The sequence below is a fragment of the Physella acuta genome, unplaced genomic scaffold, assembly GCF_028476545.2.
Source record: "Physella acuta isolate Inbredline_101_S28 unplaced genomic scaffold, ASM2847654v3 ptg000372l, whole genome shotgun sequence".
NCBI lineage: Eukaryota > Metazoa > Mollusca > Gastropoda > Physidae > Physella > Physella acuta.
This window is the reverse complement of record NW_026731891.1, coordinates 51,019-77,761: the sequence shown is the minus strand read 5'-3', so window position 1 is coordinate 77,761 and position 26,743 is coordinate 51,019. Positions and strand designations below refer to the sequence as shown.

Sequence of the window (26,743 nt, the reverse complement as noted above, 5' to 3'; positions counted from 1 at the left end):
AGTGGAATGGATGTGTAAGTATAGAGTGGAATGGATGCGTAAGTATAGAGTGGAATGGATGTGTAAGTATTGAGTGTAATGGATGTGTAAGTATAGAGTGGAATGGATGTGTAAGTATAGAGTGGAATGGATGTGTAAGTATAGAGTGGAATGGATGTGTAAGTATAGAGTGGAATGGATGTGTAAGTATAGAGTGGAATGGATGATGTGTATTTAGTGGAATGGATGTGTAAGTATTGAGTGTAATGGATGTGTAAGTATAGAGTGGAATGGATGTGTAAGTATAGAGTGGAATGGATGTGTAAGTATTGAATGGAATGGATGATGTGTAAGTATTTAGTGGAATGGATGTGTAAGCATTGAGTGGAGTGGATGTGTAAGCATTGAGTGGAGTGGATGTGTAAGCATTGAGTGGAAGGAAGTGGACTGAATCTACTTACGTGGAGGCAGTTAGTGGACTGGATCGTAAATCTCCCAGTTTGACTTGAATGGATGTGGATCCTGTGATGGAATCTGTTGTGGCTGTGGCACCACTGGCTTCATGCTCTGAGCTTTCAGACTAGAAACAGTTCTTAAAGCTCAATACAAGCATTGATTCATTTCATTTCAAATTAGGCAATTTTAAAAAACACAGTCAGTGTTAGAAGGACTATAATAAGTTATCAATGAGATTAAGATCGTTTAAACTGTTTAATTTGAGAGCAAAATCTCAGTTTTTAAAGATTATTTGAACTACCTCTTCATCTGTGGATGGCTCTTCAGTAACACTGTCTCTGGGTGATCTCCTTGAAATATTGCTACTTATGGCCAGGTTAGGCTCACTACCAAAGTTAGGACGGGCTGATGTTGTTGGTGATGTCTCCAAATGGAGAGAATGGCGCCGATCAACAAGTTGGGAGAAAAAGTCCTCAGACTACAAAATATTCATTACAATTTTTATTGCATCAACTAATATATAACAACACATTTTTAAATACATAGAACTTTTTAAAACCATCATCTGAATTATGTGTAAAAATAACATACATTTATATATACACACACATATATTTTCATGTCCACTGTCAATTAAATACTACTAAATGGCATGCTCCTTAAATGGCAGTTGACAACTAAGTCTAGCATCTGGCAGGCTTGAAGAGAAACTATCACAATCTTGATAAAGAAATTAAGTATTGCATCAGATTGTACGTAATTGTAAGAAGGTTATTGTGTTTGGCCATCTTGGGTTAAAGCTAAACATACAATCATTAGAGTTTGATTGGAAACTTTGTCAGAACTAATGAGTCTTACCTTCAACTGCAATCAGTGTTTAAATATTTTGTACTTTAGAATGTAATGAGCAGTAAATATTTTTCAGTTTAAATTCTACTGGAGATACATACCTCAGATTCCTCCAGTTCATTATCCAAGAAGTCAAAGCCTTTAAAGGTAACCATCAGTTCATTACCACTGCTCTCATTACACATCAATGTATCATCTGTGCAGACAATAAGGACTAATTACATTCATGTCTTAATATGTTAATTTAATCCCAATTTAAAAAGTACTTGATTCCATACCCAATTTATAAGGTGGCCTAAGATCCAATATTTGACAACTTTTACTGCAACAAGATCCACTATTTGACAACTTTTACTGCTACAAGATCCACTATTTGACAACTTTTACTGCTACAAGATCCACTATTTGACAACTTAAAGTTCTACGAGATCTACTTCTTGACAACTTACTGGATGATGTTTCAGGCAAGGAAGTCTCCTCCCCACTAGAACCACCAACACTTGGTTGATGATCTAACGTATCACTTGATTGGCTGAAGATCACCTGCAAATGACAACAGAAAATTACTATTAAAATAAAGTAACAAAAAGATGGACATTTAATTATAGATCAATAAAGTAACAAAAAGATGGACATTTAATTATAGATCAATAAAGCAACAAAAAGATTGATATTTAGTTGATTGATTAAAGAGTGCTTCATGACTAATTGATCTTGTTATCCCCCTTTTGATTTTGAGTATAGTAATCTTCAAAATAATTTTTAATATCATATTTAATTAGATACATTGTTATACATTAGAGCATTTCCAAACTAGTGTAATGGAAGCTAAATAAAAGCTTATCAATAATTTTTATTTTGTGTTGCCCTAAATATGAAACTTACAATTTTTCATGAACAAGTTTTATTACCATCTAATAAATTGGAAAAGTATGTGCTGACTTCCATCATTAATAAAAGTTCTAAGCCCATGACAGCGCAAACACATGTGCAAAAAAGGTCAAATTGACCTATTTTGATGTGGAAATCAATATATTTACACACAAAATAAATTGAAAACTTTAAAATCGTAAATTAAATCTCTCTATTACTTTTGCTTGTTATGTTATATGGATATGTTTATTGCTTAGAAAACCTATTATATAGCTAAACTTGAATAAAAGTACCACCAACAAAAAATGTAAAAATTTGCTAATGTTTTCAAATAAGCATGCAAAAGAAGCATTAATTTTTTTAAAAGCTGCCAAGTTTTTGAACCAATAAAAGTATATCAATTGTAAAATCCAGCCATTTTCAAATACATTATTTTTTAAAATTGTAAATATTTGCGACAAATGACACCGAATACTTCATGATATTCTAGCCTGATCTAATAAGTTATCAACCAATAAAGGGCCACTCAGATTTATCAAGGTGTAATTCTGACATGAATATATCAGCATGACTTCTCAACATTATGACTGGTCAGTATACTAGTCTATCCATGGCAGTCTGTCATGAAGGTAAATAAATGAACTCAGGCTGGTACCATTTTAATTCCATTGTAATGATACCCTCCAGGAGACCTATCCTATACATATCAAGGTACAATTCAACTGTAATTGTACCCGCCTCAAGACCTATCAGATACATAACAAGGTACATTTCAATTGTAATGGTACCCTGACTTATCTGAAGACCCATCCAATACATATCAAGATACTAGTTTGTCTTTGTACTAGTAATACAAGCCAAGACAATAGCCTGCCTTAATCAAGTTTACTAAAGGTGGCATTAGTAGAGTCTCAAGAGATGTTTGACTAAAGGTGGCATTAGTAGGGTATCAAGAGATGTTTGACTAAAGGTGGCATTAGTAGAGTCTCAAGAGATGTTTGACTAAAGGTGGCATTAGTAGAGTCTCAAGAGATGTTTGACTAAAGGTGGCATTAGTAGGGTATCAAGATGTTTGACTAAAGGTGGCATTAGTAGAGTCTCAAGAGATGTTTGACTAAAGGTGGAATTAGTAGGGTATCAAGATGTTTGACTAAAGGTGGCATTAGTAGGGTATCAAGGTGTTTGACTAAAGGTGACATTAGTAGGGTATCAAGATGTTTGACTAAAGGTGGCATTAGTAGGGTATCAAGAGATGTTTGACTACAGGTGGCATTAGTAGGGTATCAACTAACTAACTATCACTATTTACTGTTGTCTTAACGATGAATAAGAAGTCTTGCAATATATCCATTAAACACAAAGAAGACATTTACATAACAGGAATAATAAATACTACAAGTAAAAAAAAAAACCAATCCTGCAAAAGAAAAAAAAAAAGCAATATTATAATAGACATTGGAAGAAAAAAATGAAATGTAAATAGTCAGCAGGGAGTTAAGTTTTAATTTCTTGTTTTAAAATAAGGTTAATGTCTAGGGAGATTGCATACCATGGAGTTAAATTACAACTGGCTGCAAGTCAACCTATATATATATATATATATATATATATATATATATATATATATATACATATATATATATATATATATATATATATATATATATATATATATATATATATATATATATATGTAACCAGGGGAAGTTACGACCAATAGTGGTGGGGACATCGCAACCACCCGCGGACTTGACAGACATTACCTGTACCCATTTATCAACTGGGGCGTGGCCAGAGTGACCGTACTTGCTGTGCCAAGATGGCTAGCACCATAACTACACCGGAAACGCTGGTCAGGCACTGATTAGATCTGGACACCTGCGGCGTTTAGTAGCGAACCACCGGCCAGCGCCCATAAAATACCTGGAACTGACCACAGGGTGCGGGGCCTTGAGTAGTATCAACAGGTAATTTACGTCGCATGGGATGAGATTGAGAGTGATGTACGGGGAAGACGGACTGGTATTTTGACAGATAGGACATGACTTATTGACATTCAGAAATATTGGCAGATTCCATGGGTAGCAAATAAATACGGACCCATCGACACACAACTGGACATTATAACCAGAAGCTACACGAGAGACTGGACTCTGGTTCTGGTGCGAATTATAAATCCAGACCAGGTTACAAGGAACCAGAACGGACATGTTTTCTGTGACCGGACTTAGGGGTGAGTAAGATTGTGCTTAGCTGTCATTGTTAGCGGATACGTTGTGAATGTGGTGTATGAATTGTGAATGTTGTGCGTTGTTAGTTGATACATTGGGATATTGAGTATGAAAGTACGTTGTTAGGTTAATATGTTATTGGAGTGAAAGACTAGCTGATGAATGTGATGATTAACCTTTATTCATTGTTTATTTCTTTACAGACTTTGGAGGTCTGTTGGGTTTTTTAGTTTTTGGCTTTTTGTTGTAAATAAAATCATCAAACCTACCATCGTGTAGAAGAAAGAGTGTTACTTCATTCTTCATTGGTTAAATATATATATATATATATATATAAAATATATAAAATATAAAAAATATAAAGCTCAAGTGGATTCTGTGCCCCTGTATGTTTGTGGAAGGCCATTGCATAATTTTTCTAAAATGTTAATTTTTGTACTGAAATCTAAATTGATATCTAGAAAACTCAATATTGATAATTTTCAAACTGTCTTTTCATTTGACAAATTTTTCATTTAAATTGACGTAATGTGCAAAGTAAAAAATCAAACTTAATTTATTACCCTTCACAAGAATTAGAATTTTTTTTAAAAAAGGAATACAAATCATGTCCCTTTGTACAGACTACTTTATTTGATAGATGATTTACAAAAAAAAATCAAGAAATTAGTTTGTTTTGATGTTGAAAAAAAAAACAATCATCTAATTAACAAAGGTTAATTAATTTTTTTATCTTTTATTAATTTTCTACACTGAATGTACTGTTTATTAATTATTATCAACATGATCAATAAGAAGAAGCCTTACCTAAATGTCTTCGGTATTTAGGTTAATGTTTCCATTACTATTTTCATTTCTGTTTGCATTTTTGTTTGTATTTGTATTTGTTTTTTGGTTTTGGTTGTGGTTAGGGCTAACTTTAGAGTTAGAGTTAGGTTCATGGTAATGTGTGATTTTTACAAGTGTCCATATTTGCATATACACATTTGATTGGAAAAGTTATGTTTTTTAAACCCTGGCAATGCAGGCTATGTACAGCTAAATAAACACAAAAGTCACAGTTCTTTACAGATAGTTTTTCCACAGAAGCCAGTGCAGGGCCTGGCCAGGAAGGTTAAACCACACAATACTTACATTTGAAAATAACTTTTAAATAAACTGGGAGCGATCTCCCCTAAACTTTCTCGAATATTCTTATATAACACAATGGGAGATGGCACATCACGATATAGACATGATTTTTAATCCACTTTAAATTACTTAAACTTTTTAAAATATAATAAAATCTTGTACAAAAAATAATTGCACACTTTATAAATTCATGTTTGTTTTTTGAGAAATCTGAAATAGCGTAAATTACTATTTCCGGTCAACGGAAATTACTGAAAATTTGAGAGAAGGCTTTTGAAAAGTTGAAAGTAGATTAGGTCGATACAGAACTACAAATTTGATATAATACTTATATATGAAATTTCATCAACCTAGCTGTGACGGTACTCAAGTTATCATGTTTACAGACACACATACACACACACAGAGATATACGGACAGAATTACAAAGTCCAGTTTTTCCAACTCGATTACCCATAAAACGCCAACATTTTGATATATCTGGATTTATAATTTTTGCCAGATTAAAATAAGTCCTCTATAATCTGGATGTGATGAAGGACTGAGGTGTAAAGCGATGAAAACTGTCAAAATTTCATGTGATTTTTGTGCATGATTACAATACTTCCTCTATACTATACTATGTATATGGGAAAGTAAAAATATAAAAAACTGCACATAAAAATTCAAAATTTTTGTGGACGTCATAAATGGATGATCACATATGATCACATATGAAAGCTAGATGAACTATGTGCTTTACCAACTTCAGTTAACAGCTATTTTTTTAAAAATTGATGAAACTTAGGCCTATGCTTTAAGAATAAATCTTTAAGAAGACGTTAAAGGTTTTTAATGGAACATTTAAGCAATAGCTAAGTAAAAACTGAAAAACAGTGATACGTTAAAAATAGCAGTTGTACTAAATTAAGTGCATTGTTGGTAAACACTTAAATGCAGAAAATTTTCAAAAGTATATTGACATATTGCAATACTCGATCACTATTCCAGTGAAAAATATTATAGGATATTGTAAATCAAACAATAAGGTAGAAATAAGGACTGACTAGGAGGATAATAATATACATTGTTTTTATCTTACCTTGTTGATAACTGTGTCCTAGTCAGATTAACCAGGCAGGCAAAGTTGAAATGTTATTTATTAAATGAGCAGCGTGTGCAGGAGCCTAACATTCTTACACCAATAAGTCTATTCTTACACCAATAAGTCTATTCTTACAATCATTTGGATTATGTTAGCAGGTCTATCACTACTTTTAGTACTTTAGGTTAAGACTAAAAGCTATCAGTATGGTTATTAAGTCTATCATTAAATTAATGCATGACTAAATACTATAAATAAAGTTATCAAGTCTATAATTAAATTTAGTATAAGACTAATTGCTATAGATATGGCTATTAATCTATTGTTTGATTAGTATAAAACTCAATTACTATAGATATCGCTTTAAGTCTATCTCAATGAATGCTATAAAAGAGTAGGAAGTATTTTGATGGTATTTGATGACTAAATAAATGACAAGAAAGATCAAATGTCACACTGGAGATGACAACATGGAAGAATGCTTGGGTCCCCTACACTACAACAGATACAACAAATACAACAAACACAGAAAAAAAAATGTCTTGACAAAAACAATTTAACAAATCCTCCTGTGCATATAACTAGATAGATCAATAGACCTAATGTAACCTTCATATTTAGTACTTAAATTTCAGCTTAATAGAAAGCAAATAATTTCAAATTATCTGTGCCTAGCTGAAATTCATTTATGTATTGTCCTCTCAAATTCATTACATTTTAATAATTCAATAAAATAAAAAGCTAAATCAACATTAACCCTTTGAGCCCGCCAGGCCGGTAAACCAGCTTCAGCATTCGGCAAATATGTCAGAAAAAGCCGGTTTTCCGGCCCGATGACCTAGCGTCATATTCCTAGCGACCGGTTTACCGTCTAATTAAATATAATTAGCAGAAGACTGACTAAAACTGCGCATATGTCTTTTTAGTGCGGGATTATGATTCTAAAAATAGATTTTAGGAAAAGTGAAAGTTTTTACATTTTGTAGCAATGCCGCCGAAATGCAAAAGCTGAGCCACACCCATCGACTTCATCATATAAAGTTGGTACAAAAGATGAAGCAAAAGACCAAAATATCAACAAAAGAAGTAGAATGACTGCATCTCAGGCAATACAACTACTTATTGATTCTGATGAAGAAGATAATATTCCTGGTCTATATTGTAATGATAGTGACGTTGAATTTGAGACTGAACACAGTGACATTGAAATTGACAGTGACAATGAAACTGTTCAAGTACGTTCTGATGCACGTGATGCCAAGGACAAAGACTTGCTGAACCGAAAAAAAAAACTGTTTACTGATGCAAAACATGCGAAGTTTTTCTTTGCATCGGGTCCGGCAGTGATAACTGTTTTGAAAGTTATCATACAAAAGTGGACTTCTGGTGATGAAGTAGTATGGCCAGTTATCAATAATAACAAAACAATTACTAAATGTAAATAGGTTTCTGCTATGTTATATCAAAACAATAATTATGTGTTCATTTTATATACATTGTTCTGTTCATACATTGTAACAAAAATGGAGAATTTTAGAATCTTGCTGCATTGTTGTTTGATCCTGAGTCTGGATACCAAATTTGGATTGATTATCTCAAACGGTTAAAAAGTTATAGACAAAGTTAGAAGCAGATAAGTGAAAATTGGTTTGGCCCTGGGAGCTCAGGAAATGGGAGAAATTAGGCCAGGGAGGCCAAGGCTCAAAGGGTTAGAGATATTTGAAATTTTTTTTTTTACATTTTACTTCTGATGAATATTGCTATTGGAAACCAAACTAAATTAAAAAATAGATTAAATATGGTATAAAGATAGGGATGATAACGCAGAAAATAAAAATGCTGAGAAGAAAAAATTACTTACTGAGGGACTCTTGGGCAGCCCAACACGTTGGCCAAAACAGGTTAATAGATTGACTAGTCTTTCTCTGACTCGAGCCTAATTTTAAAATGTACACAAATTAGACACTCAAGTTGTTTTTCAATTCATACACTTGAATAATTAGTATCAGTATAATAGGTTTGGTGTAGGGATATGGTAGTCAGGTAGACATCATAATGTCTTCTTAATTTTAGTGTTTGAAGAGATTCCCTCCAACACAATTAAGTATAAGTAATAACTGGTTATGCGCCATTGAGGCAATTGACTCCAATTTCAGCCTGTTTTTCTTTTTGGAGATGCCTCCTATAGCTTTTGTCCAACCAAGAACAAACTACAAGGCAGCAGTTGTTTCATTTTTTGGAGATGTCTCTCCTAGAAGAGTGGCTGTCCCCAGCTAACGAGCCTCATCTGCCCGAGGGTTCGAACTTGAGACTTTTCTTCAGTTTAGCAGCCATGGGCTTTACCTACTCGACCACGCTGATCATAATGTGATCAATTGCTTTTTTATGGAACTCAGCACATGATAATTGAATGTTGTATGATAAACATAAACTGACCATTGTATCATATAATCATTGTTTTGTCAGGTCAAACAGATGTATTCAAGTGTCAATGTCCTGAACTTTTTTCTATGACAATGATAAATCTAGAAACCTGAGAAGCTTGTGGGCGTCGCCAGACTGAATCAATATCTTGGTTGTTTGAAGGTTTACGTGACAGTGAAACAGCTGATCCACTGGTAGCTGGGCTTTTCTCTTCTGGTGATGCTTGTTTCAATGTCTCAGAGGATATAAATTTACGGCCAATAATGGGGGTCCTTGAAAGATCTATACTGAAGTCTAAGGTGCGACCTGTACAATTTATTGAAGGCAACTTATACAATTTGAAAAAGCTTTGACTGTGAGTTGAATTAATTGAAAGATCTCTAATCAAGCACAAGAAAATTTACCAGGTAGCTCTTTATTAAATTTGGTCAAGCTCTCAGCATCAGCAAATGATGTGTGAACAGAGTTAATAAATATTGGTAGGTCACTGACTGAAGTCTGGGAGGAAGGTGGTGGAGTGGCTAGAGTAGATGATCTAGTAACAGCCAGTTTGAGTATCTTAAGAGCTTCCCTCCAGTTGTTTGTCTAAGAAAAAAAAAAACTTCATTAGCAGTTTGTGATACTATAAATAGACTCGAGTGAGAAAATGGACTGGAATCTTGAAGTCAAAAGGTTGAATTTAGCTGACCTGAACATGTTTATTGATGGACTGGAAGAGCTCTTGATTCAAGAATGAACTTGGTGTTGTGGCAATGTCCAGGTAATGGACCATACAGTACAGAATTTGTAAGCAAGAGGACTGGTACATGAGCTGACCTTTCTCCAGCACCTGAAATAAAACACTGACGTTATCTGGTCTATAGAATGCATGTCATGGGCAGAGAGTATGAAATATTTGACACTTTGTTTGCCAAGCTGGGGACATAGGAGTTAGTACAGAAAGTTTATTCAATCCAGAAACTTTCCAAACTCTATCCCTCACCTTAGTTTAGTATTTGGGTCAATTTGTAATCAACTTTATGGCAATCTTCTGCAACACACAGTCCCATGCTTGGGTAGATTCTGATCTACAAACTAACTCTAAAGGCCACTTTTGTTTATCAGGTATAGCTGGTATATTTGTGTGTGGGATTGTTGGTATATTTGTGTGTGGGATTGTTGGTATATTTGTGTGTGTGTGGGATTGTTGGTATATTTGTGTGTGGGATTGTTGGTATATTTGTGTGTGGGATTGTTGGTATATTTGTGTGGGATTGTTGGTATATTTGTGTGTGGGATTGTTGGTATATTTGTGTGTGGGATTGTTGGTATATTTGTGTGGGATTGTTGGTATATTTGTGTGGGATTGTTGGTATATTTGTGTGTGGGATTGTTGGTATATTTGTGTGTGTGTGGGATTGTTGGTATATTTGTGTGTGTGTGGGATTGTTGGTATATTTGTGTGTGGGATTGTTGGTATATTTGTGTGTGGGATTGTTGGTATATTTGTGTGTGGGATTGTTGGTATATTTGTGTGTGGGATTGTTGGTATATTTGTGTGTGTGTGGGATTGTTGGTATATTTGTGTGTGGGATTGTTGGTATATTTGTGTGTGGGATTGTTGGTATATTTGTGTGTGGGATTGTTGGTATATTTGTGTGTGTGGGATTGTTGGTATATTTGTGTGTGGGATTGTTGGTATATTTGTGTGGGATTGTTGGTATATTTGTGTGGGATTGTTGGTATATTTGTGTGTGGGATTGTTGGTATATTTGTGTGTGTGTGGGATTGTTGGTATATTTGTGTGTGGGATTGTTGGTATATTTGTGTGGGATTGTTGGTATATTTGTGTGTGGGATTGTTGGTATATTTGTGTGTGTGTGGGATTGTTGGTATATTTGTGTGTGTGTGGGATTGTTGGTATATTTGTGTGTGGGATTGTTGGTATATTTGTGTGGGATTGTTGGTATATTTGTGTGTGGGATTGTGGGTATATTTGTGTGTGGGATTGTTGGTATATTTGTGTGTGGGATTGTTGGTATATTTGTGTGTGGGATTGTGGGTATATTTGTGTGGGATTGTTGGTATATTTGTGTGTGGGATTGTTGGTATATTTGTGTGTGGGATTGTTGGTATATTTGTGTGTGGGATTGTTGGTATATTTGTGTGAGATTGTGGGTATATTTGTGTGGGATTGTTAGTATACTTAATTATTATAAATTGATAAAAATTGGTGAAATTATTGTTTAAATTATAAGTGTATACAGCTCTACAGTAACAAACCTGAGACATACACAAACATTTGTTAAGCCATCAAATTATCAACACAGCAGAGAGTTGTAAATTAACTTTAAAAGCGCAGGTGAAGCTAGAACACAACTAGTAACAAAACAACTGACTCGAGGGCTTGTTAAACATAGTAATACACAAACTACATGAGAAACAGTATACGTTATCTAGCCTAAAATATGACATTGGCGCATAGTGGCAATCTCATATTCTACACAAATAATTAACTTAGACTAAACTGATAGAAAAATAACTAACGTAGACTAACCTGTCTGCCAAAAATAATAAAAATAAATTAGAAGACGTATAAAGGAAAAGCTTAATGAGGACACTTTACCTTTGTATGCAGAGGTCAAGAAACATATGAACTCTACTTCATCATCGCTAGATCTATAGAGGATTCTTTACTTTTCTTTAGAAAAGAACTAATCGCTAGATCTATAGAGGATTCTTTACTTTTCTTTAGAAAAGAACTAATCGCTAGATCTATAGAGGATTCTTTACTTTTCTTTAGAAAAGAACTAATAGCTAGATCTATAGAGGATTCTTTACTTTTCTTTAGAGAAGAACTAATCGCTAGATCTATAGAGGATTCTTTACTTTTCTTTAGAAAAGAACTAATCACTAGATCTATAGAGGATTCTTTACTTTTCTTTAGAAAAGAACTAATCGCTAGATCTATAGAGGATTCTTTACTTTTCTTTAGAAAAGAACTAATAGCTAGATCTATAGAGGATTCTTTACTTTTCTTTAGAAAAGAACTAATCGCTAGATCTATAGAGGATTCTTTACTTTTCTTTAGAAAAGAACTAATTGCTAGATCTATAGAGGATTCTTTACTTTTCTTTAGAGAAGAACTAATGGCTAAATCTATAGAGGATTCTTTACTTTTCTTTAGAAAAGAACTAACCTCAACTAGAAAAATAACCATGCTGACAGCGCTAGAGGCGTAGACATCTAGTAGGTATTTGACAACACATTTGGTCCATTGAAAACTGTCCTTTCCAAAAGTTCCACGACTGTACAGAGACATAACAGTTGCCAGGTTGGTCAGTCGATCTCCCTGGTGGCCACACATCTGACCAGATTTAAAACAGTTTTTTTTTTACTTACCAATGGAGAAAAAAAACTTTACAGAAATATCTACATTTTTAATGAAGCAATAAAAACCTATACAATGAAAAAGTTATAAATGTATTGCAAAAAAAAAAAGAAAAAAAATTCTCTCTGAAATATTAACATTGGTAGCTAATCAATTATCTTAGACATTTTAACCAACAATGATTTTACTAAATTTTTAACATTTTTTATTTTTTAAAATAGATCTAAATTCTAATTATTATAAAGGATTTTACAATTATTTTATTTTCTACTTAGTAACTAAGAATTTTAAAAAAAATTATATGTCAATATTTTAAGTTTTTAAAGGCAACGGGCAACATTTCATCCTTCAAGCTAGCGATAAGGGCACCATTTCATCCTTGAAGCTAGAGATAAGGGCACCATTTCATCCTTGAAGCTAGAGATAAGGGCACCATCTCATCCTTGAAGCTAGAGATAAGGGCACCATTTCATCCTTGAAGCTACAGGTACAGGCAACATTTCATCCTTGAAGCTAGAGATAAGGGCACCATTTCATCCTTGAAGCTAGATATAAGGGCACCATTTCATCCTTGAAGCTAGAGATAAGGGCACCATCTCATCCTTGAAGCTAGAGATAAGGGCACCATTTCATCCTTGAAGCTACAGGTACAGGCAACATTTCATCCTTGAAGCTAGAGATAAGGGCACCATTTCATCATTGAAGCTAGAGATAAGGGCACCATTTCATCCTTGAAGCTAGAGATAAGGGCACCATTTCATCCTTGAAGCTAGAGATAAGGGCACCATTTCATCCTTAAAGCTAGAGATAAGGGCACCATCTCATCCTTGAAGCTAGATATAAGGGCACCATTTCATCCTTGAAGCTAGAGATAAGGGCACCATCTCATCCTTGAAGCTAGAGATAAGGGCACCATTTCATTTTTGAAGCTAGAGATAAGGGCACCATTTCATCCTTGAAGCTAGAGATAAGGGCACCATCTCATCCTTGAAGCTAGAGATAAGGGCACCATTTCATCCTTGAAGCTAGAGATAAGGGCACCATCTCATCCTTGAAGCTAGAGATAAGGGCACCATTTTATCCTTGAAGCTACAGGTACAGGCACCATCTCATCCTTGAAGCTAGAGATAAGGGCACCATTTCATCCTTGAAGCTAGAGATAAGGGCACCATTTCATCCTTGAAGCTAGAGATAAGGGCACCATCTCATCCTTGAAGCTAGAGATAAGGGCACCATTTTATCCTTCAAGCTAGAGATAAGGGCACCATTTCATCCTTGAAGCTAGAGATAAGGGCACCATTTCATTCTTGAAGCTAGAGATAAGGGCACCATCTCATCCTTGAAGCTAGAGATAAGGGCACCATTTCATCCTTGAAGCTAGAGATAAGGGCACCATTTCATCCTTCAAGCTAGAGATAAGGGCACCATTTCATCCTTCAAGCTAGAGATAAGGGCACCATTTCATCCTTGAAGCTAGAGATAAGGGCACCATTTCATCCTTGAAGCTAGAGATAAGGGCACCATTTCATCCTTGAAGCTAGAAGTACAGGCACAAAGATTATAAGAATACATTTGTTTAGTGTTTTAATGCACCTTCCATCTGCAGTATATTCTTAATTTTGCTGAGTACAAGATAGCAGAAGAGAATGTAAGAACTGACGTCTTGTTGTATTATAATCCTACACATTTGTGCTGAGCCGTCTATCACACCACAACAACACTCCTTAAAAACTGACCCACTATATCAGTTAATTTTTTTCAAAAATTATTTTCTAGGCTACTGATTAATTTCAATAATTAAAATAAAAACCCTTTCATTTACCAACAGTCACTCAAATATTGTAGAAACCAGCATATGTAGAAATGACCTGGCACTAACTGATTGGATATAATATTTATTTATAAAACTAATTGGATATAATACTTATATATAAAACTAATGGGATATAATACTTATATATAAAACTAATGGGATATAATACTTATATATAAAACTAATTGGATATAATACTTATATATAAAACTAATTGGATATAATACTTATATATAAAACTAATTGGATATAATAATTAAATGTAAAACTAATTGGATATAATACTTAAATGTAAAGTCTAAGTGCTGTTGTAAATCTCACCTGAGCAACTCTATCAGCAGCATCTCTACAGACTTGGCTGGGATTTTCATAATTGTGGACTAGATAAGGAAGCAGAGCTATTGTCACCATAGGGAAACCTGCAGAGATAATAGGCCATTTCCATGCATTATTATTAAACAAACAACAATTTGATGTGTCTGTATGAACAGATGTACCTAAGTTCATGTGGTCAATCTTCACTGAAGCTGTCCCTAAGTTCATGTGGTCAATCTTCACTGAAGCTGTCCCTAAGTTCATGTGGTCAATCTTCACTGAACCTGTCCCTAACCCTAAGTTCATGTGGTCAATCTTCACTGAAGCTGTCACTAAGTTCATGTGGTGAATCTTCACTGAAGCTGTTCCTAAGTTCATGTGGTCAATCTTCACTGAAGCTGTCCCTAAGTTCATGTGGTCAATCTTCACTGAAGCTGTCCCTAAGTTCATGTGGTCAATCTTAACTGAAGCTGTTCCTAAGTTCATGTGGTCAATCTTCACTGAAGCTGTCCCTAAGTTCATGTGGTCAATCTTCACTGAAGCTGTCCCTAAGTTCATGTGGTCAATCTTCACTGAACCTGTCCCTAACCCTAAGTTCATGTGGTCAATCTTCACTGAACCTGTCCCTAAATTCATGTGGTCAATCTTCACTGAAGCTGTCCCTAAGTTCATGTGGTCAATCTTCACTGAACCTGTCCCTAAGTTCATGTGGTCAATCTTCACTGAAGCTGTCCCTAAGTTCATGTGGTCAATCTTCAAGGCATCTACAAGGTATTTCTCTTATTTTTCCCATTGCTGTGCACAGCCCGTCAGCTCTTCTCTGAGATTTGTTGCTGTGGTGCTATAATTAAAAATACTGTTAAGGCACTACATCACTGAAGTTGTACAACTCTTGTTCAATATTCCTGGGTTAAACACAGGCAATATCTGCATACAAGACATCATGACCTTCAAATTACTTTTATATTGCTTAAAATATCTCAATGTACCTCTTGATCTAGAGTAGTTAATTGTGTATTCAGTGAGTATGAGTAGCCTAAACTGCATAGCCAGTCTAATTCGGGTTTAAAATATTTATACCTACATTTGAAGCAAGCCTATTAGTTTATTAATGTCCAATTAATTATTTGACAACTTAATCTAGTTAAACTTATGTTTCGATTAAATTAGTTTAAATACAAGTTTCGTCCTCATTAACTTTTCAACAGGACCGGCTGAGGTTTATAATATAAAGTAGGGTTGGCGAACACATACAGTCCAGTATTTTTATCAAAGGTCAATACATTGTTTTGTACTTGTAGCATGATCACATACAGACCAGTATTTTAATCAAAGGTCAAATGATCCAAAGATGGCTACTATCTGAGCAAGTAAATGATCTAAAGATAGCTACTATCTGAGCAAGTAAATGATCTAAAGATGGCTACTATCTGAGCAAGTAAATGATCTAAAGATGGCTACTATCTGACCATGTAAATTATCTAAAGATGGCTATCTGAGCAAGTAAATTATCTAAAGATGGCTATCTGAGCAAGTAAATTATCTAAAGATGGTTATCTGAGCAAGTAAATGATCTAAAGATGGCTACTATCTGACCCAGTAAATGATCTAAAGATGGCTACTATCTGAGCAAGTAAATGATCTAAAGATGGCTACTATCTGAGCAAGTAAATGATCTAAAGATGGCTATCTGAGCAAGTAAATGATCTAAAGATGGCTACTATCTGACCCAGTAAATGATCTAAAGATGGCTACTATCTGAGCAAGTAAATGATCTAATTATGACTTCTATCTTACCAAGATGTCCAGACGGGTCAATGACAGGTGAGTTGACACACAAGATTATTTTAGACAAAAGAGCCCATGTTGATTCTGCAGCCATGTGAGATGTACAGCCCTAGAGGAAAGAAGTCAAACCCAAATTCAACAGAAAAACCTAGTTACAATTTGGACAATTTTTAACTTTAAATGGTAGCATGTCAGGTCAGTAATCAATTAAAAAAAAACAGAGCTAGTTGATTGGGCACAAGGATTAAATCAAACACAGAACGTAGTAGGGCACTAGGGCTCAATCAAACACAGAACAAAGTAGGGCACAAGGACTAAATCATACACAGAACAAAGTAGGGCACAAGGACTAAATCAAACACAGAACGTAGTAGGGCACAAGGACTAAATCATACACAGAACAAAGTAGGGCACAAGGACTCAATCAAACACAGAACGTAGTAGGGCACTAGGGCTCAATCAAACACAGAACAAAGTAGGGCACAAGGACTCAATCAAACACAGAACAAAGTAGGGCACAAGGACTAAATCAAACACAGAACATAGTAGGGCACAAGGACTAAATCATACACAGAACAAGGTAGGGCACAAGGACTAAATCAAACACAGAACAAAGTAGGGCACAAGGACTAAATCAAACACAGAACGTAGTAGGGCACAAGGACTAAATCATACACAGAACAAAGTAGGGCACAAGGACTCAATCAAAACAGAACGTAGTAGGGCACTAGGGCTCAATCAAACACAGAACAAAGTAGGGCACAAGGACTCAATCAAACACAGAACAAAGTAGGGCACAAGGACTAAATCAAACACAGAACGTAGTAGGGCACAAGGACTAAATCATACACAGAACAAGGTAGGGCACAAGGACTAAATCAAACACAGAACAAAGTAGGGCACAAGGACTAAATCAAACACAGAACAAAGTAGGGCACAAGGACTAAATCATACACAGAACAAAGTAGGGCACAAGGACTCAATCAAGCACAGAACAAAGTAGTGGACTAAATCATACACAGAACAAAGTAGGGCACAAGGACTAAATCAAACACAGAACAAAGTAGGGCACAAGGACTAAATCATACACAGAACAAAGTAGGGCACAAGGACTAAATCATACACAGAACAAAGTAGGGCACAAGGACTAAATCATACACAGAACAAGGTAGGGCACAAGGACTAAATCAAACACAGAACAAAGTAGGGCACAAGGACTCAATCAAACACAGAACGTAGTAGGGCACAAGGACTAAATCATACACAGAACAAGGTAGGGCACAAGAACTAAATCATACACAGAACAAGGTAGGGCACAAGAACTAAATCATACACAGAACAGAGTAGGGCACAAAGACTAAATCAAACAGAGTAGGGCACAAGGACTAAATCATACACAGAACAGAGTAGGGCACAAGGACTCAATCAAACACAGAACAAAGTAGGGCACAAGGACTAAATCAAACACAGAACAAAGTAGGTTACAAGGACTAAATCAAACAGAGTAGGGCACAAGGACTAAATCAAACACAGAACAAAGTAGGGCACAAGGACTCAATCAAACACAGAACAAAGTAGGGCACAAGGACTAAATCAAACACAGAACATAGTAGGGCACAAGGACTAAATCAAACACAGAACAGAGTAGGGCACAAGGACTCAATCAAACACAGAACAAAGTAGGGCACAAGGACTCAATCATACACAGAACAGAGTAGGGCACAAGGACTCAATCAAACACAGAACAAAGTAGGGCACAAGGACTCAATCAAACAGAGTAGGGCACAAGGACTCAATCAAACACAGAACAAATGAGGGCACAAGGACTAAATCAAACACAGAACAAAGTAGGGCACAAGGACTCAATCAAACACAGAACAAAGTAGGGCACAAGGACTCAATCAAACACAGAACAAAGTAGGGCACAAGGACTCAATCAAACAGAGTAGGGCACAAGGACTCAATCAAACACAGAACAAAGTAGGGCACAAGGACTCAATCAAACAAAGTAGGGCACAAGGACTCAATCAAACAAAGTAGGGCACAAGGACTCAATCAAACACAGAACAAAGTAGGGCACAAGGACTAAATCAAACACAGAACAGAGTAGGGCACAAGGACTAAATCATACAATGAACAAAGTAGAATCAAGTGATACCCTTAACCCCTTGTTCAGAAGAATGCCCAATCAATGGATCTTAGGTGCTAAGATAGCCCCCTGGCATGATGCAGTAATGCATAAAAAAACAGACACACATACTCTCAATTTTATACATATAGATATGCATATATTTCAGTCACTTTTTTGCCAAATTACAATTCTATTCATTCAACACATAATTAGCTTATATTTATATTTTCTATCAAATAATCTACTATTGTCCATGGCATACAGCTAAAAACTAAGCAAGGACTATTGTTGTAACCTACTTCTAAGATAAGTTGTTACGTCCCTTACATGTCCCCTAATTGTGTGTGTGTGTTGTGTGACGGATGTCAGGTACCCCCCCTGTGTATAGTTGTAGCCTTTGGTAGAGTGTGTTTACATGGAGCAACAAGTGTTCACGTGAGGTGTGACGGATGTCAGGTACCCCCCCCCCCCCTGTGTATAGTTGTAGCCTTTGGTAGAGTGTGTTTACATGGAGCAACAAGTGTTCACGTGAGGTGTGACGGATGTCAGGTACCCCCCCCCCTGTGTATAGTTGTAGCCTTTGGTAGAGTGTGTTTACATGGAGCAACAAGTGTTCACGTGAGGTGTGACGGATGTCAGGTACCCCCCCCCCCTGTGTATAGTTGTAGCCTTTGGTAGAGTGTGTTTACATGGAGCAACAAGTGTTCACGTGAGGTGTGACGGATGTCAGGTACCCCCCCCCCTGTGTATAGTTGTAGCCTTTGGTAGAGTGTGTTTACATGGAGCAACAAGTGTTCACGTGAGGTGTGACGGATGTCAGGTACCCCCTCCCTGTGTATAGTTGTAGCCTTTGGTAGAGTGTGTTTACATGGAGCAACAAGTGTTCACGTGAGGTGTGACGGATGTCAGGTACCCCCCCCCCTGTGTATAGTTGTAGCCTTTGGTAGAGTGTGTTTACATGGAGCAACAAGTGTTCACGTGAGGTGTGACGGATGTCAGGTACCCCCCCCCCCCCTGTGTATAGTTGTAGCCTTTGGTAGAGTGTGTTTACATGGAGCAACAAGTGTTCACGTGAGGTGTGACGGATGTCAGTGTGGCTGTGGACATGGAACTAACTTAGTGTTAATTATTGTTATTTGTGTTGTAGAATATTATATCATATATTATTTTGGGTCTACGACAAATTCCCGAAAGACACTTGCCCGAATGCCGTTTGCCCGAAGGCCGATTTCCCGAATGGACACTTGCCCGAATGCGACAAATGCCCGAATGGACACTTGCCCGAATGCGACAAATGCCCGAATGGACACTTGCCCGAATGCGACAAATGCCCGAATGCCACTTACCCGAAGACCGTTTGCCCGAAAAATGTTAACATCATATATTACCAAATAATCATTCATTATCAATTTAAATTTGAAATAAAGGAAAAATAATATTATATGTTACCATGCAGACATTATAAATTTATTTGTATTTTCTATATAAAAAGTGTACAAACATACTTTCTCTTCCATCTTTAAAACAAGACAAAAAAATACCAGTTTCATTTTTCACAAGTTTTTAAAATAAGTTTTGCTTTCTTTTTTAATAAATTTTAAGTAATCGCCTTAACGCATTGTCTAAACAAGGTGCATTAAATGGAGATCAAACGTATTTGACTACCTTTAGTTTTTAAATTCGCTGCCTAGTCCGCACCTAGTTCTGTTGTGAGATGATCACCCCACGATTTAAGCAAAACAAAATAAATCAAACAAACGCGCCTCTGTTCATCATTGCGAGACGCCACGCCGCCAACACCGTATCAAAAGCGCTTTATAACCACCGCAACACGTCGGCTAAACAAGGTGTTCAAAACTTTCATCAAAGAATGTTAGAACACCGCCGCCAACATCACCTTACATTTGAAGAATAGAGTTGTTTTTTTACAGTAATTTCTCAATTTTGAAAAGAAAAAAAAAGCTAAATTTTAAAATTATAAACAATTTTTTTTACGCTTAGGATTGTGTTTATTTTCAAAATTTCAAACTTAAATTGATAAAGAATCTCTTTTTGGTAATATTTTTTTATTATCTAACATTAACATTTTTCGGGCAAACGGCCTTCGGGCAAGTGGCATTCGTCGCATTCGGGCAAGTGTCCATTCGGGCATTTGTCGCATTCGGGCAAGTGTCCATTCGGGCATTTGTCGCATTCGGGCAAGTGTCCATACGGGCGTTTGTCGCATTCGGGCAAGTGTCCATTCGGGCATTTGTCGCATTCGGGCAAGTGTCCATTCGGGAAATCGGCCTTCGGGCAAACGGCATTCGGGCAAGTGTCTTTCGGGAAAACGTCCGGCTCCCATTATTTTATTATTGTTTTTTTATATATTTAAGTTAAATTTCTTATTATAGAGTGGCAGTGTTATTTGTGTGTTATAAATATACATATACCCCGAGACCCTAGAAGAACCTGACAGAAGTATGTACACAATTTATTACAATTACACTTTTATGGGCCAATAAAGCACCTACCTTTATAAGGAGAATATAGACACCTGGAAAATTTGGCCACTTTATCTGATTTAAAATTTTTTCTAATTTGTCTCTACATTCTGGACGCTCAGGTTGCAAGTGACAAAGTATCTGTAAAAAAAGTTGTAAGTTACAAAGTATATATAAAAAAAAGTACAGACTGTATTAAAGTTTATTCTATAAGTATAATCTATATGAAAAATTATTTTCTCAATATAATGATAAATTATAAAATTTAAACCTAAGTATAATCTTATAATCTATATGAAAAAATATTTTCTCAATATAATGATAAATTATAAAATTTAAACAAAGGGCTCTGTCAAGACTGTAATACTGTTTATACAATTGAAATGACGTTCTTCGTCAAGAATTTGATAGTTTTGCTAATGAAATGATTAACTGTGTCAAGACTAGGATAGTTTATACAATTGAAATGTAATTGAATATACAATTGAAATGTAGATGTACTTTATCAAGTAGTCGCACTGCTAATGTGAACTCATATTCATAGTCAGATTCAAGAAGTGAAACAGTTATCCAGAACATTTGTGTCACCAATGTTAGCTTGTCTTCTGTCCCTGTTTGGTCCAAATTTTTAAGAGACTGGGCCGACCTTGAGCGGGCCAAATTGGTTTTGCGACTCTCAACCTCAGTACAGCTTATTCTGCCGTCACCTGAAACCATAAACTCCCATCTCAATCCACACAATGGTAAATCTTTTCTAATCTTAAACAACCATTCAAATGTTGTGACATTTTCAATAGTCAATGGTATAAATCAAAACTTCTTTAAAAAAAAAGACTATTTGCAGTGTATATTATCTTTATTTTTCAATGTAGAAACATAAGCAAATGTTGAACAGAACGTAGAAGGGTAGATGATTTACAAAGCAAAATGCCTTCTCAAAAAGTGAGCTGTGTAAAATGTACAAGAAAGTAAATAAACCGGGAGTGATCTCCCCTAAACTTTCTCGAATATTCTTATATAAAATAACAGGGGATGTGAACTCGGGCTATAGACATGATTTTTAATCCATTTTAAACACTTAAAGTTTTAAAAATAGAATAAAATCTCGTAGACAAATTAATTGCACACCAAGTGAACGCCAAATAAAAAAGCGCATAATAGTGCGCAATATTATTAGTACTTTTAAAATTTACATTAGTTTTTTGAGAAATCGGAAGTAGCGTAAATTACTACTTCCGGTCAACAGAAATTACTCAAAATTTAACAGAAGGTAGAGAATTAGATTTTTTACTTACATGTGAAATTTCATTTATCTATCTGAAATAGTACTCAAGTTATAGGCTTTTGAAAAATTTAAAGTAGGAAAAGTACCACTTCCGGTTATCGGAAATCGCTCAAAAGTTGATACGGATCTACGATTTTGATAAAATACTTATATATGAAATTTCATCAACCTAGCAGTAACGGTACTCAAGTTATCGTGTTTATACACGGACAGACGGGGAGTTCCCGGTTTATTTTAAATTCATAAAAACACAGTTTAATAAACCGGGAGTGATCTCCCCTAAACTTACTCGAATATTTTTATATAAAATAACAGGGGATGGGAACTCAGGCTATAGACATGATTTTTAATCCATTTTAAATACTTAAAGTTTTAAAAATAGAATAAAATCTCTTAGACAAATTAATTGCACACCAAGTGAACGCGAAATAAAAAAGCACATGATAGTGCGCAATATTATTAGTACTTTTAAAATTTACATTAGTTTTTTGAGAAATCGGAAGTAGTGTAAATTACTACTTCCGGTCAACGGAAATTACTCAAAATTTTACAGAAGGTAGAGAATTAGATCTTTTACTTACATGTGAAATTTCATTTATCTATCTAAAATAGTACTCAAGTTATAGGCTTTTGAAAAATTCAAAGTAGGAAAAGTACCACTTCCGGTTATCGGAAATCGCTCAAAAGTTGATACGGATCTACGATTTTGATAAAATACTTATATATGAAATTTCATCAACCTAGCAGTAACGGTACTCAAGTTATCGTGTTTACACACGGACACACAGACAGACACACACACACACACACACAGACATACGGACAAGATTGCAAAATTATGTTTTTCCGTATCAGTGAGGTGTAAAACGTCGAGATTTGTAAAAATCTCGATTTTTTTTTTTGCACGATTACAATACTTTCTCTATACTACGTATATACGAGAAAGTAAAAAGCAATCTGAATTTGAAAAAGTATTGTTTTATATTTAGCTACAGCCTAGGGCTATTTTTAAAATCATTAAAACTAAATTCTTTTCAGAAATCTACAGTTGTAATATTTTTTTTTCACAGTTCTGTCTATTTTGACTTCTGACTTAAAATAAACCGGGAGTGGTCTCCCCTAAACTTTCTCGAATATTCCAATATAAAATTACGAGGGTTGGCAACTCAGGACATAGACAATATTTGTTATCCATTTTTAATTACTTAGACTTTTTATAATAGAATAGAATCTCGTAAAAAAAAGAATTGCACACCAAGTGAAAAGTTTCCCTTTCAAACCTGACGGTCTATGGGGCAAGTCAAGTAGAGTTCCCTTGTTTCTGTGACCTCGGCATATGAAGAGATAGTGTGGTCAGCACTATGCCCAGCCGCGTTTACTTTCCCTAACAGGAGTTAGGTACCCATCAGAGTTGGGTGGACTCAGGGATGGTCTACTGACTTAAACTCGGATTCGAACTCGAGACTGACGGGTTAGCAGTCCAGCTCTCTACCGCTAGACCACTCCGTCCCACACCAAGTGAACGCCTAATAAAATGTGTATTAAAGTGCGGGATATTATTAGTACTTTATAAATTTACATGCGTTTTTTGAGAAATCGGAAATAGCGTAAATTAGTACTCCCGGTCAACGGAAATTACTCAAAATTTTACAGAAGGTAGAGAATTAGATCTTTTACTTACAGGTGAAATTTCATGCATCTATCTAAAATAGTACGCAACTTTTAGGCTTTTGAAAAATTCAAAGTAGAAAAAGTACCCATTCTGGTTATCGGAAATCGCTCAAAAGTTGATCAGGATCTACGATTTTGATAAAATACTTATATATGAAATTTCATCAACCTAGTTGTAACGGTACTCAAGTTATCGTGTTTACACACAGACACACACACAGACATATGGACAGAATTGCAAAGTCCAGTTTTTACGACTCAATAACGCATAAAACGCCAAAACGTTTATATATTTGTATTTTTTGCCTGATTAAAATAAGTCCTCTATACTCCGGATGTGATGAAGGACTGAGGAGTAAAACGGTGAAAACTGTCAAAATGTCATGTTATTTTTGTGCACGATTACAATACTTTCTCTATACTTCGTATATACGAGAAAGTAAAAATGAAATCTTTGTGCCGGTCACTGAGTAGAAAATTTCTTATGACTAGGTTTTTTATTTTATGCCTAATGAATATAAGCCTTTCATTCTTTCTTTGTATGTTTTTAGTGCATGATTGACCTAAGTGATGTGAAAAAAAGAAGTAAACCTGATCATGCAATTAGAGAAGGTTACTAAGGCTACAGTTTATTTCTTTTGCCAATATAGTATACTGTGATTTTTAAAAATGCCCAAGGCAGAAATTAAAAGCTCAAAATGGGTGGATTACATCAGAGATTGCCAACTGGAAGGTGCCCATAACTTATCAATACTACATTGTCATTAGGTCTATGATAAATATTCATTGGTAGAAAGAATTATTTACAATTTAAGTTTGTTGACTTTAACAAAATGAAAACATCATTTCACAAATATTGCACCTATTTATATCAAATATTTTTTTTATATTCTTAAGAATCTGTAAATAAAAATTGTATATATTTATATTTAAAAATCAAGCTTTAAAAAAAAATTAAAAAATCGGTAAACATAGATTGTATATATTAGTATTTAAAATGAAGCTTTAAAAAATCTGTAAATACAGATTGTATATATTAGTATTTAAAATGGAGCTTTAAAAATATGTAAATATTGATTTTATATATTAGTATTTAAAATGGAGCTTTAAAAATATGTAAATATAGATTAGTATTTGAAATCAAGCACAAAGATAGAATAATGTAACTGAGCCCAATTAGTTAGGGTTTGCCATTTTTTTAAAATTATGTAAGCATTAATTTATTATAGCTTAAAATGAATGAATAGCTACATGATTTATTAGCTAAAAGTGCTCTACAAGTCCTGTTAGTTTAAAGTAATCTAGAAGTCTTGTTAGCTTAAAGTGAGCTAGATTACTTGTTCTCTTCATGACTGTCCAACATGTGATGAACAGCCTATACAATATTTACAAATTGTTTTCAATCCATTTAAGAAATGTAAACACACCTGTTCCAAGGGATGAGAAGTTCTCATGATATTACCAGACTTTTTATACTGTGTCTATATGTTGAACAGTCAAATTTAATTCAAAGCTTTTCATCTATGATACAGGATATTTTATTAAAATTTTAGTTATAGTACCCTTAAGAGTGTTCACAAATCGTTTCCTTCGTGCTTGATAAGAACAATTGGGACATTCTGAAAACAGAATCTGTGTAATTATTGGCAGTAAGGGACCTAAACCCAAGCAATTCTTGTCCCATGTATTAATCCACTGTGAATGGACTTGGTGATTCCTTTCACCAAGTGGTGTTTAGACTTGAGATGAGGTTTGGGATGTTTATGTTCAAAGAAACAGCTTTATCCCTATGTGCTGGGGTAAATTAATGTTCTATTGCTACTTTTTATTTATTTTTTATTTATAAAATTAAAAAAAAAGCTCTTAAATTCTGACAATAAACCAATGAAGATTTATAGAACAAACATTTGAAAGACACAGATGTTTTACATAAAAGTTAAAAGCAATGTAAATTTGTGCTGGTTGTGTGGTGTGATGATGTGTGGTGTGAACAATGTGTGGTGTGATGGTGTACTGATGAGTGTAGATATGTAAAGCTAGTTTTGGATGTGTGGTGTGAACGATGTGTGGTGTGATGGATGTGTGGTGTGATGGTGTACTGATGATTGTAGATATGTAAAGCTAGTTTTGGATGTGTGGTGTGAACAATGTGTGGTGCAATGGTGTACTGATGAGTGTAGATATGTAAAGCTAGTTTTGGATGTGTGGTGTGCTAGACATGTAATATGCTTCAGCTTTATGTGTGGTTTGATGGATGTGTGGTGTGATGGATCAGTGGTGTGATGGATGTGTAGTGTGATGGATGTGTGGTGTGATGGATGTGTGGTGTGATGGATGTGTGGTGTGATGGATGTGTGGTGTGATGGATGTGTGGTGTGATGGATGTGTGGTGTGATGGATCAGTGGTGTGATGGATGTGTGGTATGATGGATGTGTAGTGTGATGGATGTGTGGTGTGATGGATGTGTGGTGTGATGGATGTGTGGTGTGATGGATCAGTGGTGTTATGGATGTGTGGTGTGGTGGATGTGTGGTGTGATGGATGTGTGGTGTGATGGATGTGTGGTGTGATGGATGTGTGGTGTGATGGATCTGTGGTGTGATGGATGTGTGGTGTGATGGATGTGTGGTGTGATGGATGTGTGGTGTGATGGATCTGTGGTGTGATGGGTGTGTAGTGTTATGGATGTGTGGTGTGATGGATGTGTGGTGTGATGGATGTGTGGTGTGATGGATCTGTGGTGTGATGGATGTGTGGTGTGATGGATGTGTGGTGTGATGGATGTGTGGTGTGATGGATCTGTGGTGTGATGGGTGTGTAGTGTTATGGATGTGTGGTGTGATGGATGTGTGGTGTGAT

The 26,743-nt window shown here is 35.3% G+C and overlaps 1 protein-coding gene across 3 annotated transcripts in view; it reads right to left on the bottom strand.

Annotated features, from left to right (window-relative positions):
• LOC131941753 (protein furry homolog) overlaps positions 1–26,743 on the bottom strand; it is a gene marked incomplete at its 5' end in the record, with an annotated part of 81,853 nt that overhangs the window by 10,551 nt on the left and 44,559 nt on the right. The window contains 15 exon segments of one of the 3 annotated variants that reach the window (XM_059301225.1): positions 441–559; positions 737–913; positions 1,386–1,480; positions 1,734–1,827; positions 6,601–6,618; positions 8,465–8,539; positions 9,137–9,333; positions 9,432–9,612; positions 9,716–9,856; positions 12,206–12,373; positions 14,532–14,629; positions 16,323–16,422; positions 20,958–21,068; positions 21,429–21,634; positions 25,446–25,502. In XM_059301225.1, the coding sequence (XP_059157208.1) occupies positions 441–559; positions 737–913; positions 1,386–1,480; positions 1,734–1,827; positions 6,601–6,618; positions 8,465–8,539; positions 9,137–9,333; positions 9,432–9,612; positions 9,716–9,856; positions 12,206–12,373; positions 14,532–14,629; positions 16,323–16,422; positions 20,958–21,068; positions 21,429–21,634; positions 25,446–25,502 (1,837 nt within the window). 3 annotated transcript variants of the gene reach the window in all.